Source organism: Chrysemys picta, chromosome 11, assembly GCF_011386835.1.
Source record: "Chrysemys picta bellii isolate R12L10 chromosome 11, ASM1138683v2, whole genome shotgun sequence".
NCBI classification, from domain to species: Eukaryota; Metazoa; Chordata; order Testudines; family Emydidae; genus Chrysemys; species Chrysemys picta.
This window is the reverse complement of record NC_088801.1, coordinates 49,603,390-49,618,873: the sequence shown is the minus strand read 5'-3', so window position 1 is coordinate 49,618,873 and position 15,484 is coordinate 49,603,390. Positions and strand designations below refer to the sequence as shown.

At 43.0% G+C, this 15,484-nt stretch overlaps 2 protein-coding genes and 1 long non-coding RNA gene across 3 annotated transcripts in view; 1 reads left to right on the top strand and 2 right to left on the bottom strand.

The window, feature by feature from the left end:
• The first annotated feature begins 1,939 nt into the window (after positions 1-1,939).
• TFPI (tissue factor pathway inhibitor) overlaps positions 1,940-15,484 on the top strand; it is a 251,892-nt gene continuing 238,347 nt past the window's right edge. The window contains exon 1 of the mRNA XM_065561978.1: positions 1,940-2,111. The gene's annotated coding sequence lies outside the window, so the exon portion shown is untranslated. The remainder of the gene's footprint in view (positions 2,112-15,484) is intronic.
• On the bottom strand, positions 4,837-15,481 carry LOC103306458 (uncharacterized). Its single transcript, XR_010591606.1, has 2 exons — positions 14,714-15,481; positions 4,837-7,456 (listed from the first exon to the last, which is right to left on the bottom strand). It is a non-coding gene; the product is annotated as an uncharacterized LOC103306458 (long non-coding RNA).
• Positions 11,397-14,022, bottom strand: LOC135974364 (uncharacterized). Its single transcript, XM_065561973.1, has 2 exons — positions 13,067-14,022; positions 11,397-12,072 (listed from the first exon to the last, which is right to left on the bottom strand). The coding sequence occupies exons 1-2, from the start codon at positions 13,641-13,643 to the stop codon at positions 11,597-11,599; spliced, it is 1,053 nt and encodes a 350-aa protein (XP_065418045.1). The 5' UTR covers positions 13,644-14,022; the 3' UTR covers positions 11,397-11,596.

The window sequence follows — 15,484 nt, the reverse complement described above, 5'->3', positions numbered from 1 at the left end:
AACATTTTCTCTAAAGCAGCTGTACTATCTAACTTTTATCATGTCACTTTATCAATGTCACTTATATAATAGCACCGTAGCAGCAAAGATGGCATAAATTTCGCGGCAACTCTATCATCATTTTTAAACCTTATTACATTTCAATAGATGCATGCCTTTCTTTCTAAACATAGGCAGCACAGAAAATGAGATCAAACAATTTGTACTGGACCATGAAATGCATATTTTAAAATTAAAAAACATGAGATTATTTCCTCCATAACCACCTCTTCACCTTTTTCATGTAACTCTTATTTCTCAATTCAATATACTCAAAATCTTCCTCCATTTCCTACTGGAGAGAGAGGCATTTAAATGAAGTAATGAACCTGGTTTCCAACTCTATCTTCAGTTGTAATTATTGAACTCATTACATATCATTCGGCTTGGACAGTTAAATGTTCATTCCTTGTAGTTTCTTATAGTGAAGCTTGTCGTTTTATCTAGTTCTGACTCCAGATGCTGTGCCTTTCATATGCATGCAGCATTGATTTCTTACCTGATTTCATAGTAAAATAGACAATAAGTGTCAGAAGGAACCAACCGTAATTTCAAAATGTTTCACCACTTTGAACTCCAGCTCTGTGAATCAAGGACGGTGTGCAAACCTTTTCTTCTTTGCCAAGAACTGCCTCTGCAGGTGCTTATTCTTGGGAGCACACACTGTGCTGCCATGAGTCCTAGAGCCATCCAGAAAGTTGGGTGCGCTCCCCGTTACTGATCCAAATGTTCACAGACTCTAGCCACCTCAGTTCTTTCCCACGGACTAGACAGTCTCAGAATCTTCTCCTCCCAAGCCAGTGTAAGAATTGCAATTTTATTAGCAAATAGTTATTTTTAGCATAAGCATAATGTGTAGGCAGGATTTTAAAGTATTGTTACTGGGTCTGTTAGAGAGATAGAATGATTAGTTAGTTTAGCACAAGATCTGCACCATCTCACAGCTTCTCAGTGCATTGATAATGTGAAGTCTGGTTGCCCAACAATGTATGTCATGATAGAATAAGAGTGAAATCCTTGTGCCATTGAAGTCAGTGGCATAACTCCCTTTGATTTCATTGTGGCCAGGATTTCACTCAAAGTATCTGGCAGACCAACTCACCGAATGCTTAAAGTGCCCCAGGACTGGGGCTGCTTAGTGTTTAATGGGGTTATATGGTTGGGCCTTCTTTGAGTGGGAGCATCTTCTTGAGGGCCCAACCAAATATGACCATTTTAAGATTTTGGTTTATGCTTTTCCCTCATACTAAAGCACTACAAATCCCTTAAGGTGTTGTCTTCCCCTGGATCACAGCTAGAATGCCTCAGAAAATCTAAAGAGCCAATCCCAAGGAGCTTCATGTGTTTGCATATCAGTGAAAATAAATAAATTCCTCATTTAAAAAAAAATATGTACAGCTGTGAGACTGAGGCAAAGTCAGCACTCCGCTGGGATAACACAAGGAGCAGAGTGACTGACCTCACTGGGCCATTTTAAACTTGAAAGCAAAATGCATATGCACACAGAGAGAGCTTTATTTGTATAGTCAGCATAACTGACAGAGGCATCTGATTAGCAGGCAAAGTTTCTGAGTGTCCAGTTCTGTGATATAACAATGTGAGTCAGGATTCATTCTTAATCAGTCTTCCCTCTTTCAGGTCAGTGAAATCATTACATTTATCCAAGTGGTAAAATGGGATAAAATTTGAAACAGGGGTTATTGTGAGGTATTGGATATTTTTTGCTCATCAATAGTGGAGAACCATGAGATTTTGAAGCAGGCAGGCCAACCTGGTATGTCCCTTCTGCAGGAGTTTCCCCAGAAAATTTGTGTTACTTTTCATGATAGCTGTTGCCATGTAATTCATGTAATGCTTTGAAACCCATGTACTTTTTTATTTGACTCACATAACAGGAAGGCCTAACTTAATGATCAGAAAAATCTGAGAGGTATACACTAAAAAGCCACACCTTAATCACCTCCCATAGAAGAAACAAGAGATGGGTTAAAAAGAGAAAACAAAGAAACATGATATGGGAGAGAAAGCAATGCAAGAAAAGAAAATGAGGACCTTGAGATAGAAAGATGAAGGTAGGTTCACCTGTAATTGTCAATGAAAAGCACTGCAGCTTAGGAAGTGAGTTTTAAATATTTACTAATGTATACTATTAAAGCTTGTTAGAAAAATGGATTTTTTCCTTGTGGTAAATGTTGACAAAAAAAGTTAGTTTTTATGAATTTCCTCTGGGGAAAAATTGATTTTTTTTTAAATAGAAAAACTGAAAAACAAAAAGTTGTAAAGATTCTTTTTTTAATTGAAAAGGTAATTTTTTCTACAACAACCTCTTTCTAAGTGAAAACAGTTTTTCCTCTGAATATTTCTACAGAATATTTTTTCAGCCAGCCATATATTGAGATCATTTTACTCTGCTAAACTTTAAATCAAGGCACTTCATTCTTCAGCAAACAAAAAGCATGCCTTTATAAAGAAGGCAATAGCCCTTTCCAGAAAACAACTCTGGATTAGCTGCTTTCAACCGTAGTGAAATGAATTGAAATTCAATAATGAATCAAGTACAAAATAATCGTGTTCCCTATTTTAGTTCGTCAGGATAACCTTAAAGGTCCATGAAGGACATCAATAATGTAATTTCTTTTCAAGTAAGAAAACAATTGCTTCAATCCCAAAACCTCTTTTCGCTTGAGAAATATAGTATTGATCAGTCACCTCTGCAGCCTTAGCCATCTAAAATGGTTATATCCTTTTAAATTTACAAAACAAATGTAAAGTTTAGCTGGATATAATCTGAATTTTGGATGACTGGTAGATTATTCATTACTCCTACTACTCCCTATCTGCTTTGTGTTTTCTTCCAAGCTTTTTATTTTTGTTGGCAGAACAAATATCTACTCTTTCTTAAATGAAAGATTGAGGAAAAAGAGAAAAGTCAAAAGTGAGGAAAAACAAGCAACTCTAAATATATCATGCTGTTGAACATGGTCCATTTATTTCTTTCACTCAAGTTGACTTCAGATTTTTTTTAAAACTGCCATTATGTCTACTACACAGGGGTAAATCTCTTAAGTGGTTTCAATGATTTCTTATCAGCACCATTTCTGCTCTTCATCTGACTGCTATTCAGAGAATCTAAGAGCAGCCAGTAAAGTAATTCAGGATCCTAAGTGATCCTGCATACTTCTATCTCTCTGTGTATGCTTTTATAAGTATAACTCCGTTATCATTAATGGGCATTATTCATGTAAGTCCCCCATGTACAGTCATAAGGTTACATCTCTAAATTAAGGAGATATAATTTGATTAAGCCTTAAACTTATCTTAAGTATTACATGTACATCATCACTCAGTTTCACTCCAAGTGCAGTTTAAGGGAGCTTACATCATATTACTATATACTGTATATATCTTCTGGAAAACATGAAGTTTTAAACAGCATTTGAAAACTGCATAACACCCTTTAATACAGGCAAGTGATATAACATTTGGCTTCTAAATTTTCTGCATTTTCCCCTCCCCCACTTTTCAGTCTTTAGTATACAGGCCATTCTATTTTTGTTTGCCACATGGAGTCATAGGCTACATCTACACTACGGGGGGGGGGGTCGATTTAAGATAAGCAAATTCAGCTACACGAATAGCATAGCTGAATTCGATGTATCACAGCCGACTTACCCCGCTGTAGGGACGGCGGCAAAATCGACCTCTGCGGCTTCCCGTCGACGGCGCTTACTCCCACCGCCGCTGGTGGAGTAAGAGCGTCGATTCTGGGATCGATTGTCGCGTCCCGACGGGACACGATAAATCTATCCCCGAGAGGTCGATTTCTACCCGCCGATTCAGGCGGGTAGTGTAGACCCAGCCATAGTTCTCTGTTCCTAACTGTGCAGCTGGTTGCTGTGGAAATGGTTATGAAACTGGATGACCCAGTGCAGAAGTAAGGTCCATGATATCTTTCCTCTGTAGGTCATTGTTTGAAACCTAGACAAGGCTGGTAACAACTGAACATTCTTACCATCTAAAGTTTTTTTTGTTTCCTTTTTTCTAAAAGGCAGTATATCTGTAGTACATTGGCAGAAGCCTTGCTTCAACTCCTGGTGGACACCACACAACCTACAAAAACTATCCCACATGGTACCCTTATTGGTAATTTTAGCAAATAGGCGAGGACTTAATGGGCATGGAGACTGAACTTCAGTGAAAAATAGATGGCCTTGTGTTCATTCAAATCTTGGCTGAGACTCCCAGTGAAGGTCTACGACATGTATCCTTCCCCCCTTTGTTCTGTGGAGATCTGTGACAATATGGGGACACTCATGCTCTCACTTAATATATTATACCTATTGTGGGTACAAGGGGCCTGAGTCTGACCTCACACTGACGTGACTGCTTTACAGTGCAGTTACTCTTGACATGCCCTAGTTTTTAAGGGGTTGAGAATCATCCCTAAAGGACTCCCACTGAGACAAGATCAATAGTAATACCGACCCAGAGAAGCAAAAGCCCTCTCATGTCTGATCTGACAAAGGATCCCAGTTTGAATCTTGGCTGCAATGAACATGCTGCAATGGCTTCAATGAACATGCATACGCACAAGCACACAGAGGAGTAATTGGTTAAACGTGGCTTTTGACTGGCCTCTGTTTGGTGTTGTCAGAGACTACCGGTGTGGTACTTTTGCTTTCTCCTGTTGATATCACTCGGCTGCGTGCGTGTGTTCCCTCTGTGTGCTGCCCTAGCTCTGCGCAGATAGCTGACACAGCAAACCCGACGAGAACCCCCAATGACCACAGAGTCTAGTAAGGTACAAAGGCACCTCGGCCAGGTTTATTGCGATCTCGGACACAATTGCAGTTCCCCGTAGATTACTTAGTCTACTGGGCATACTACTAATAGATGCCTCTTGGCAAGGACCCGACTCAGTGGCGGGACTTTCCACTGCCCTCGTGGCCGGACAAAGATATCCACTCAGGGATGCATTCTTATACACAGATACAAACAAGTTACACATCACTCCTGACGTATTGAGGTTCAACCCCTCTACGTAGCAAGGTGCCGCCTCTCACCTTGTACATGTTGGTTCGATCAAAACAACTCTATTCATCATTTTACCCTTTTGCCCCTGTCATTGGGATGGGTCGGCCTGTTCCCTGTTATCTGTGGAATGTTCCGGTATAGTGTATCTTGGTACCATGTTTATACTGTAACTATGCTAAATGAATATATATTTATGCAACATCAGCCCTTTCCTTGCCAGCTTCTGTGAGCAGGGCCTGCCTCTTGCTCACAGCTTAACTTTGCTTCATATTAGCGAAGTCTTGACCATTACTTTAGTTCAGGCCTCATACTGGGCCTTCATTAGGCCTTTACTTACTACATTGCCCTCACTTACTACATTCCCCCACTTTTTGTCTTTTTAAGGGGAGGATGTTTACCCATCGTCCCGGAAAAGCATAATGCATGGACTAAAGATAACCCAGTGGGCTAAACACCGTTAGGTGGTTACCTTATTTTACTATCTATACACTCATGCCCCATCCATCTGTTTAGTCTGCACATTCCCTCGTATGACTGGCAGACAGCTTTTATTATCCAATTAGTTTTTTTAATCCTATATGGTGAGCCTGGGAATGTTAGGCCCGGGACCATGACTAAGGAATGTAGTATTATGATTGAGCCTTAGAGGCACTCCCAAATAATTAATATATATGAATTATATGGATATGGCTTATATATTTATAGTGTGTATGGGCGTATATGTATAGTATATATGTGTACATATGACACCACCTTATATCCAAGCATAACTATGTTTTTCTAGTTTGGTGTTGTACTTTGGTCCTTTTACTTTGGTAACACCGATAGAAACACACTCCTATTAGGGCAATTCCAGTTATCACCTTTCTCATCATTAGTAGTAGGCTGATTGTTTTAAAATACTGGATAGGGATTGTGATAGTGTGTCCCACAGTGCTATGTATATAAGAAGTAAAACAGAAATTTGGAGTAGTGACACTACTACTGAGGCCTTTATATATAAATATATTGTAATTAGTTACTACCCAGTACTATCCATTCATGTTATAGGTTACCCTTATGGCTAGTTGTCACCCTCTGGTTAGCTTCACTGCGCAGGAAATAGAAGTGGCTAGCTTCTCTGTTCCATTGGTTGCACGGCTCTGCGATACACCAGTAGTTGACATAGATCCAGTTGTTTCTTATGGATGCTGTCTTCCAGATAACCTACTGAATGGACAGTAACCAATTTATCAAATAGTGCTGTGTTAGGATGTAGTATTGGTACCCAGACACTGAACAAGATTGTTTTGAATAACATGTGCCTCAGTTAGGATGCAGTGTCACTGACCCAAATTATGACTGGTACTAACAGGCAATTTGTTTACCCAATTTGTTGTTACTGTGTAACTTTTTGTTTGTTTACCACTTTGTTTTTTCTTTGCCTTCACGTTGTTTGCTGCCATTTGTTTGTTGATTTTTTACCTGTGTGTTGGTTAAACAGTTTAGCAAGGTTATGCATATTGTAAATGTTGTACAGCAATAATACAGTTCAGCAATAAGACAACAGTACAACAATAATACAGTAGTACAGCAATAATAGAGTTGTTTTTACATAGTAACCAAGTTGAAATTAAATGATGGCTTATCCTGGTCCAACTAGTGGTTTTTAGCTGATTGTTAACTTAATTGTCCATGTATGGTAGATAGAAGTGTATTTAACCAGTCTCTTATTTATAAAGCACTTCATTTTTCTGTTCTTGATGCTTGGGGGTTTCTTCACTGTATACTGATATCATCTGGTGTCTTCAGGGTGTGATATTTTTTGGTGTCTTTGGTCTGTGGGGTGCAACTTAAACAGCTAGTTAGTTAACATAATAAAAGATTTTTGCTTGTTTCTTTTTTGTTTTTGTTTTCAGTAACCCAAACTTAATACACAGTTTAACTTAGTTTGTTTACAATGTAATAAGAACAATGTAATAGGGATCGAGCCTTTTATAACACAAGCTATACTTTTGTAATTGTTGTATAGACATTCATTTTAAGTGCATTACTAATATTTTTATACGAAATGTAATGTTTAACGGCTAAAATAAATGCTCACAATCTTCCATGAGAAGGTGTATTGCTTTCCCTTGCTGAACAATTTGTTTCAGCAAAGGAGTTAACAGAATTTTTACCAAGCTTTTTAGGGTTAATTTGCTTGTGATACTAATTTCACTTTTGTTAACAGTTTAGAAGCACAACTTTAACAACCACTGCTTCCCATTAACATAACATAACAAAAGAAAAGCATAAAAAATTAAACCAACTATAAAATTAAACCAAAATAAATTTTAAATACAGTACTTTGAGGGTATACTTTCATGATGCTTTGTTATGTTTGGGAGCCAAAGGTGGAAACCTGTTGAAAACATGGAAACCTGTTGAAATTGTTTGGTTAGTTTTATGCATACATTGTTATTTTAAAACATTTTGGTTATGACATTCTTATAACTATATTTAAACGTGCAAACAAGTTTATAAAAAGCCCAACAAAGAAATTAACATTTTGTTAATATTACTTTTACCTTAATGTTGAGGTTTCCCCTTACATTTTTTGTTTGAATAAAAAATAAAAAAAAAATCTTAAAAAACAAAACAAAATTGTGATTGATAAGACAATATTTTTTGTTTGCAATTGCATTATTTGTTGAGGCAGAACTATATGTACATTTATTTGTAACTGAAACCTTTTTGAACTTTGCACAAAAAATTGGTGCTAATACTACTATGATTATACCTCAACTATGATCTTAAAATAGTGTGGTACCACATATACATAAATTTTTTAAAGGGTATAAAATTGACTTTTGTTGCAACAAAATAAAAATAATAAAAAATAGTTACATAACACACACAACATACAACACAAGACAACACACATGACATACAGGACAAACTTAAAATTAAAAACAAATGGCGCCAGAATTCTATTTATAACTATACAAAATAAGGCCAAAAAAAAAAAAAAAAAAAAAAAAATAAAAAGGGTTAAACATTTGAATAACAAAATTATTTCTTTATTTAAAACTTGTAACATCAATTGGTAAAAAATATATTACTATTTGCTAAATGTATTGTATTAATTTGGTAACAAGGAATTTTGCATTACTTTATATTTAACATTATTTTAAAACTCTGCTATATGGAAATAAAAAACGCCCATGTTTCAAATATTAGTGAGTGGTTAGAATTAGAAGCAGAGTGTGCATTTCTGTTGCTTGGCAACCATATCTTCAAGAAAGTTAGGAATAATTCTAGCTGTTGCATTCTTGAAGGGTTAAAATACTTAATTTACTGGATTTATTTAAAGTAAAGTTTTTACCTTGTTTTCTTTTTGTTTTTTGTTTTTTTTTTGTTTTCAATTGCTGTATTTTTTGGAGGTTTCTGTAAAAACTATAACTTTTAACTTTTAAAACAAAGAGAGCGAGCAGAATTGAGGAGAGGCGGGGGAAAGGGAGGGGTGAAGAGCAACCTAGGAAGGTAGCGAGACCTGAGCCAAGAGAGATTAACTCTATCAAGATATTTGAAAGTACAGGCAGCAGCAGCAAGTTTAGCAAACTAAGAAAGCATATAAAGGACAAAACTTAACCGGTATGTAAAAATATTTGAGAAAGAATGTTCTATTTTAAGATATGAGCGTGGAGTGTGGTTCCGTGGGTCAAAGCAGTTGGGAACCTGCACAGTTAGGAACCACGCCCCTGTTTTTTATCCTGGCTTTGAGAGGAGAATGGGGGTAGTTACCTACTCTTGTAAAACTTGAATTTGTTCCCCCAATGTCTGTTGCTTTTGTGTGCATGCCAGATGGATGGCGGGAGTGCCCTTTTTTGCTGCAGTTAACTGGTTTGGGGCAACGTCATGTGTTAATGCATCAATTCTAGGTGTTAACCCATTTAATTTTGGTTTTTTACTTTGAAATGCTTTTTTATTCACTCCCCTGCGATCGAGTCGCAGCTCTTGTCTCCTAATGTGCTCTGTGAACTGTTCCATATTTTTCATCATTTGATTTACCAATTCTGTGAAAGTATTATGTGCTACTCTTTCCTTCTGTGCACTTACTTGTCCTGTTCTGACAGGCACCAGTCTAGGGCCTTGTCTACACTACGAGAGTAGTTCGATTTTACTTGCATCGAATTTTTGTAATCGATATTGCAAAGTCGAACGTGTGTGTCCACACTAAGGACAGTAATTCGACTTTGTGCGTCCACACTAACGGAGAAAGCGTCGACATTCGAAGCGGTGCACTGTGGTCAGCTATCCCACAGTTCCCGCAGTCCCCTCTGCCCATTGGAATTCTGGGTGTAGCCGGCAATGCCTTCTGGGTAACAAAATGAGTCGAGGGTGCTTTTGGGAAACTGTCGTCATCCGTCCATCACTCCCGCCCTCCCTCCCTGAAAGCGCCGGCGGGAAAACAGTTCGCGCGCTTTTCCAGTCATTGACAGCGCGGACGCCACTGTACTCCGAGCATGGAGCCCGCTGCGACCATCGCTGCAGTTGTGGCCGCTCTCAACGTCTCGCAGCTTATCATAAAGGTTTCCCTGAGGCAGATGCAGAAAAGTCAGGCGAGGAGGCTACGGCACCGCGGTGATGTCCTGAAGTCTGAGAGTAGCACAGACCTGTCAGAAAGCAGGGGACCCAGCGCCGAGGACATCACAGTGGCAATGGGTCATGTTGATGCCGTGGAACGGCGATTCTGGGCACGGGAAACAAGCACTGAGTGGTGGGACCGCATAGTGCTGCAGGTCTGGGATGAATCCCAGTGGCTGCGAAACTTTCGCATGCGGAAGGGAACTTTCCTGGAACTTTGTGAGTTGCTGTCCCCTGCCCTGAAGCGCAGTGACACCCGCTTGCGAGCTGCACTGAGTGTACAGAAGCGAGTGGCCATAGCCCTCTGGAAGCTTGCAACGCCAGACAGCTACCGGTCAGTCGCGAACCAGTTTGGGGTGGGCAAATCTACCGTGGGGGTTGTTGTGATGCAAGTAGCGAAGGCAATCGTTGATGTACTGCTGCCAAAGGTAGTGACCCTGGGAAACGTGGAGGCGATCATAGATGGTTTCGCAGCGATGGGATTCCCAAACTGCGGTGGGGCCATAGATGAAACTCACATCCCTATCCTGGCACCGGACCACCAGGCCACTCAGTACATTAACCGAAAGGGCTACTTTTCCATGGTGCTGCAAGCACTGGTGGACCACAGGGGACGTTTTACCAACATCTACGTGGGATGGCCAGGCAAGGTTCATGACGCTCGTGTTTTCAGGAACTCTGGTCTGTTTAGACGGCTGCAACAAGGTATTTACTTCCCGGACCACAAAATAACTGTTGGGGATGTGGAGATGCCTATAGTCATCCTCGGGGACCCAGCCTACCCGCTAATGCCCTGGCTCATGAAGCCCTATACTGGCGCCCTGGACACTGAAAAAGAACTCTTCAACTACCGGCTGAGCAAGTGCAGAATGGTGGTGGAGTGTGCTTTTGGCCGTCTCAAGGGGAGATGGAGAAGCTTACTGACTCGCTGTGATCTCAGCGAAACCAATATCCCCATTGTTATAGCAGCTTGCTGTGTGCTCCACAATCTCTGTGAGAGCAAGGGGGAGACCTTTATGGCGGGGTGGGAGGTTGAGGAAAATAGCCTGGCTGGTGATTACTCACAGCCAGACAGCCGGGCGATTAGAAGAGACCAGCGGGAAGCGCTGTGCATCCGGGAGGCTTTGAAAGCAAAGTTCCTGAGTGAGCAGGGTAACCTGTGACTTTATAGTTTGTGTACTGAGAAGCTAAACCTGCCCCCGTTTCTTTACCCAGGTAATGTTGACTATCCTATCCAGTTACATACCCCCTTCACCCCCCCTCCAACACACGTGTCGAAATAAAAATAGTTCTACTTTGTTATAGCACACCGTATTCTTTAAAACTGTTTTCGCGGGAATTTTTTAAAACTGGGACGCAGACTGTGGTGCGGAGCGGGTGTAGTGTTGTGACGCGAATGCAGCTTCTAAACTCAAGGATTGACAGGCTCCGCTGCGGTGGGATGCTTGTTTCAACGGAGCCTGTCAACCCTCCTGATCGGGACTGTGTGTATGGGGGGTCTATTTGACTTTGTGGCAGGGGGAGGACGGTTACAGATCCCATGCTGTGTGGCTCTGTGATCCTGCGTAAGGACCGGCGCTTAAGATCTGTAACTGCCCTCCCCCGCCACAAAGTCACAGAGCAACCCACCCCCCCCCCCAACATTACATCAAAACAACCTCCCAGACTAACCGGGGTAACTAGTCACTGCATCACTGCACTGTGTATGTGCCCTGCTGCTGTGCCTGCCCCCGACTATGTACCCTGCCAAAGGAGACTGTCCTGTCCAATTACCAACCCCCTTTCCCCTCCTCCTCCAAAAGAACATGATTGAAACAGTAGTTAACAGAAACGAATTTTTTATTATCAACTACACATGGCATTGGGAGGTGAAACTTGGACGGGGGCTTGTGTCAGGCGGGAAGGAAAGAACTTTTCAAATTTTGGGAAATGAGAGCCTTCTGCTACTAGAGCTCTCTGCAGGGGTGGAGTGAGACTTAGCAGGGACTCTGCCGCCTCTCCTTCTTTGCACTTTGGGTGAGGTGGGTATGGGACTTGGTGGCGGGGGAGGGCGGTTACAGATGGACTGCAGCGGGGCTCTGTCCTCCTGCCTCCGTTCCTGCAGAACATCCACAAGGCGCCGGAGCGTGTCCGTTTGCTCCCTCAGTAGTCCAAGCAGCGTTTGAGTCGCCTGCTGGTCTTCCTGCCGCCACCTCTCCTCCCGATCCATGTTGGCTTGGTGCATTCGGGTCAAGTTCTCCCGCCACTGGGTCTGCTGTGCTACCTGGGCTTGGGAACAGGCCATAAGCTCAGAGAACATGTCCTCCCGTGTCCTCTTCTTCCTACGCCTAATCCGCGCTAGCCTCTGGGAGTGTGATTCCAGGCTAGGTTGTGAGACAGTCGCAGACGGGGCTGTGGAAATGGGAAAAAGGGAGTGAATTCCTAAGAAAGATAAATGTAGTTGTGAACAAAGAACATAGTCTTTCTCTGTGAACAAGACCATGCACAGCACCTTTCACATGCGCACTCAGCACAAGGTCGAATTCTCGGCCTTCGCATTCAGTGCCTGGGGTCTTGAACAGCACATTTGAGAAGCGAGGCAGCACAACGGAATTTCTGTTGCAGGCAGACATGGTAAGCCGTACACTTGTGGCAGTTTAAAACTTTTATATTACCACTGGCCTCATTTCACATTAAAATCAATGTCAGTCCCTGCTGCCAGCAATCCGGCAAGCGGGAACTCTGCCCCTGTCCCACCCCCTCGCGGCTGTCCCCGGGAACGATCCCTTTCGGCTGCCCCTCTCCCGCCTCCACCGCGTGGCTGCAAACCAGCGGTTACAGTTCTGTAAAGGAACGGGAAAGCAGTCCCAACACTAACATTCCCCTACCTAATTAAAAGCAGGTCACCATGGCCGACATCACCCTGATGAGGATCTCCGAGAGCGACAAAGAGAGAATGCTCCGGGAAAGCCTCCAAAGACCAGGGCCGTATGCCGCCCTGCTGTGCAGAGCAATGATCCCGGAGTACTTGATAATCTCGTGGCGCGGCAACGTGTCGTACTTCGGAGGACCCAATAAGGCCGCTCTCCCCAAGAACCTCATGCAACGGCTTTCAAATTACCTCCAGGAGAGCTTCATCGAGATGTCCCAGGAGGATTACTGCTCTATCCCCGGACACATAGACCGCATTTTACTGTAGCTGCAGTAGCAGGGAATAAACAGTAGAGCGGCTTGTGCAGGACAATCACTGAAAACCGGACATTGCTAGATTTCTTTTCAAAACTTGCACTGCCCATTACTAAACCGTTAAGCGCCTAGGGCACACTAATCATGAACAACCCATTCTTTTAATTGTTAATATTCCTGTTTTGTTAAAAATAAATGTTTAGATGTTTACAACACTTACTGGCTGATCCTTCACCAGATTCTGTGTCCGGGGTAATGGCTGGGGACGCTTCGTAGGGGATCTCTGTAAGGGTGATGAAGAGATCCTGGCTGTCGGGGAAATCAGCGTTGTGAGAGCTGCCGACTGCCTCGCCCTCCTCATCTCCTTCCTCATCTTCCCCGTCCCCTAACATGTCCGAGGAACCGGCCGTGGACAGTATCCCATCCTCAGAGTCCACGGTCACTGGTGGGGTAGTGGTGGCGGCCGCACCGAGGATGGAATGCAGTGCCTCGTAGAAACGGGATGTCTGGGGATGGGATCCGGAGCGTCCGTTTGCCTCTTTGGTCTTCTGGTAGCCTTGTCTCAGCTCCTTGATTTTCACGCGGCACTGCGTTGCATCCCGGCTGTATCCTCTCTCTGCCATGTCTTTAGAGATCTTCTCGTAGATCTTTGCATTCCTTCTTTTGGATCGCAGCTCGGAAAGCACGGACTCATCGCCCCACACAGCGATGAGATCCAAGACTTCACGATCAGTCCATGCTGGGGCTCTCTTTCTATTCACAGACTGCACGGCCATCACTGCTGGAGAGCTCTGCATCGTTGCCAGTGCTGCTGTGCTCGCCACGATGTCCAGACAGGAAATGAGATTCAAACTGGCCAGACAGGAAAAGGAATTCAAATTCAAATTTTCCCGGGGCTTTTCCTGTGTGGCTGGTCAGAGCATCCGAGCTCGCACTGCTGTCCAGAGCGTCAACAGAGTGGTGCACTGTGGGATAGCTCCCGGAGCTATTAGCGTCGATTTCCATCCACACCTAGCCGAATTCGACATGGCCATGTCGAATTTAGCGCTACTCCCCTCGTCGGGGAGGAGTACAGAAGTCGAATTAAAGAGACCTCTATGTCGAACTAAATAGCATCGCAGTGTGGACGGGTGCAGGGTTAATTCGATGTAACGGCGCTAACTTCAACATAAACGCCTAGTGTAGACCAGGCCTAGGTCTCAGTTTAAGTTTAACTGGAACCTGGCTTTTATCATAAGGTGGTGGTTGCAATGCAGTGGACTCCGTTTCATCTTTTAATTTTACTAGGACCACTTTTTTTACTTCTGTCCCCATTCTTCAGGCACAGGGTAGCTACCTGAAGCCTGCTGTTTACCACTAATATTTATAACAGGGGACGGCACTTTTTGCTTCTGCAGGTTTTCTACAGCTGTTTCCAATCTTTTATTTTTCTGCTTCACTTGCTCGAGCATATCATGAGTTTGGACCCCCTGTTGCTCTGCTAACAGAGCTTGGGCTTCCCAGTGCTCGACTGCCCGGGTTACTTCTTCTACTTCTCCTGTTTTTTCTGTTACTTGTTTGGCCAGCATTTCAGCATGCTGTCTGAGCTGTCTCACTGCCAGAGACATGAGTTGCAAAATTCTTGCTTTTTTACTCTTATTACTGTTTCTCAGAGCCTCGGTTTCTACCATTGCTCTACACAAGCTAGTCTATGTTTCTCCACTCTCTTTTTTAAATTCATATGGACCCCCCTTACTGGCAATGCAGCGGGTCCAAGATTTATGAAACTCCGTGGGGATCATAAGGGAGGGAATAAGGGGGTTCCCTAGCTCGAGGTTTGCTGCCATGTTAGATAGCAATTCTTACCACGGCAGTTTTGCTTACTCACCAGATCAGCGGTCGGGGTCACCAGTGTTGTCAGAGGCTACCGGTGTGGTACTTCTGCTTTCTCCTGTTGATATCACTCGGCTGCGTGCGTGTGTTCCCTCTGTGTGCTGCCCCAGCTCTGCGCAGATAGCTGACACAGCAAACCCGACGAGAACCCCCAATGACCACAGAGTCTAGTAAGGTACAAAGGCACCTCGGCCAGGTTTATTGCGATCTCGGACACAATTGCAGTTTCCCGTAGATTACTTAGTCTACTGGGCATACTACTAATAGATGCCTCTTGGCAAGGACCCGACTCAGTGGCGGGACTTTCCACTGCCCCCGTGGCCGGACAAAGATATCCACTCAGGGATGCATTCTTATACACAGATACAAACAAGTTACACATCACTCCTGACGTATTGAGGTTCAACCCCTCTACGTAGCAAGGTGCCGCCTCTCACCTTGTACATGTTGGTTCGATCAAAACAACTCTATCCATCATTTTACCCTTTTGCCCCTGTCATTGGGATGGGTCGGCCTGTTCCCTGTTATCTGTGGAATGTTCCGGTATAGTGTATCTTGGTACCATGTTTATACTGTAACTATGCTAAATGAATATATATTTATGCAACATCAGCCCTTTCCTTGCCAGCTTCTGTGAGCAGGGCCTGCCTCTTGCTCACAGCTTAACTTTGCTTCATATTAGCGAAGTCTTGACCATTACTTTAGTTCAGGCCTCATACTGGGCCTTCATTAGGCCTTTACTTACTACATTGCCCTCATTTACTAC